A 532-nucleotide genomic window follows, 5' to 3' on the forward strand; every position below is an offset into this window, starting at 1 on the left:
CTTTCTCTCTCTATAAAACTCTCTACCAACATCCTCTATCTATCTGTCTTCTGATACAGACGATGTGAGGACGTAACTCACTATTGGCTGTTTTTTCTTGCAGAAGTTGAAAATGCCGTAAACAATAGGGTTGACACAAGAGTTGGTGCACGCGAAGAAAAACAAGCCCTTTTGAACCTTTACGTCTAACAGCTCCGCGGCAGACCTGTCAAAGCAGAACCTGGAAAGAAAATATAAGGAAAATAGTGTTAAAAGAATTAACGTTTCAGAAGAAGAAAAAATAATGATGAAGTTATATCAGCTAAAATAAGCTATGGTGTATTTAGACAAAGCTAATGATTCATGTCATGATCTTATGTTAAGGTAAGTGTATGATTAATAATAAAGAAGGTAATAAAGATACGGTGGTAATACAGTGGTGAGAAGATAAACAATATATGTAAGAGTAAAAATATTGACAATAGTCATTTTGCTTTACCGGGCAAAATTCTAAGGGAATAATTCATCTTATTTCACATACAGGATTGTGAAT

At 34.2% G+C, this 532-nt stretch overlaps 1 protein-coding gene across 1 annotated transcript in view; it reads right to left on the reverse strand.

Annotated features, from left to right (window-relative positions):
• The window catches only part of LOC119585340 (gonadotropin-releasing hormone receptor-like), a 107,275-nt gene that overhangs the window by 38,396 nt on the left and 68,347 nt on the right, over nucleotides 1-532 (reverse strand). The window contains exon 6 of the mRNA XM_037934012.1: nucleotides 82-220. Within this exon, the coding sequence (XP_037789940.1) occupies nucleotides 82-220 (139 nt within the window). The remainder of the gene's footprint in view (nucleotides 1-81; nucleotides 221-532) is intronic.

The sequence above is a fragment of the Penaeus monodon genome, chromosome 19, assembly GCF_015228065.2.
Source record: "Penaeus monodon isolate SGIC_2016 chromosome 19, NSTDA_Pmon_1, whole genome shotgun sequence".
NCBI classification, from domain to species: Eukaryota; Metazoa; Arthropoda; class Malacostraca; order Decapoda; family Penaeidae; genus Penaeus; species Penaeus monodon.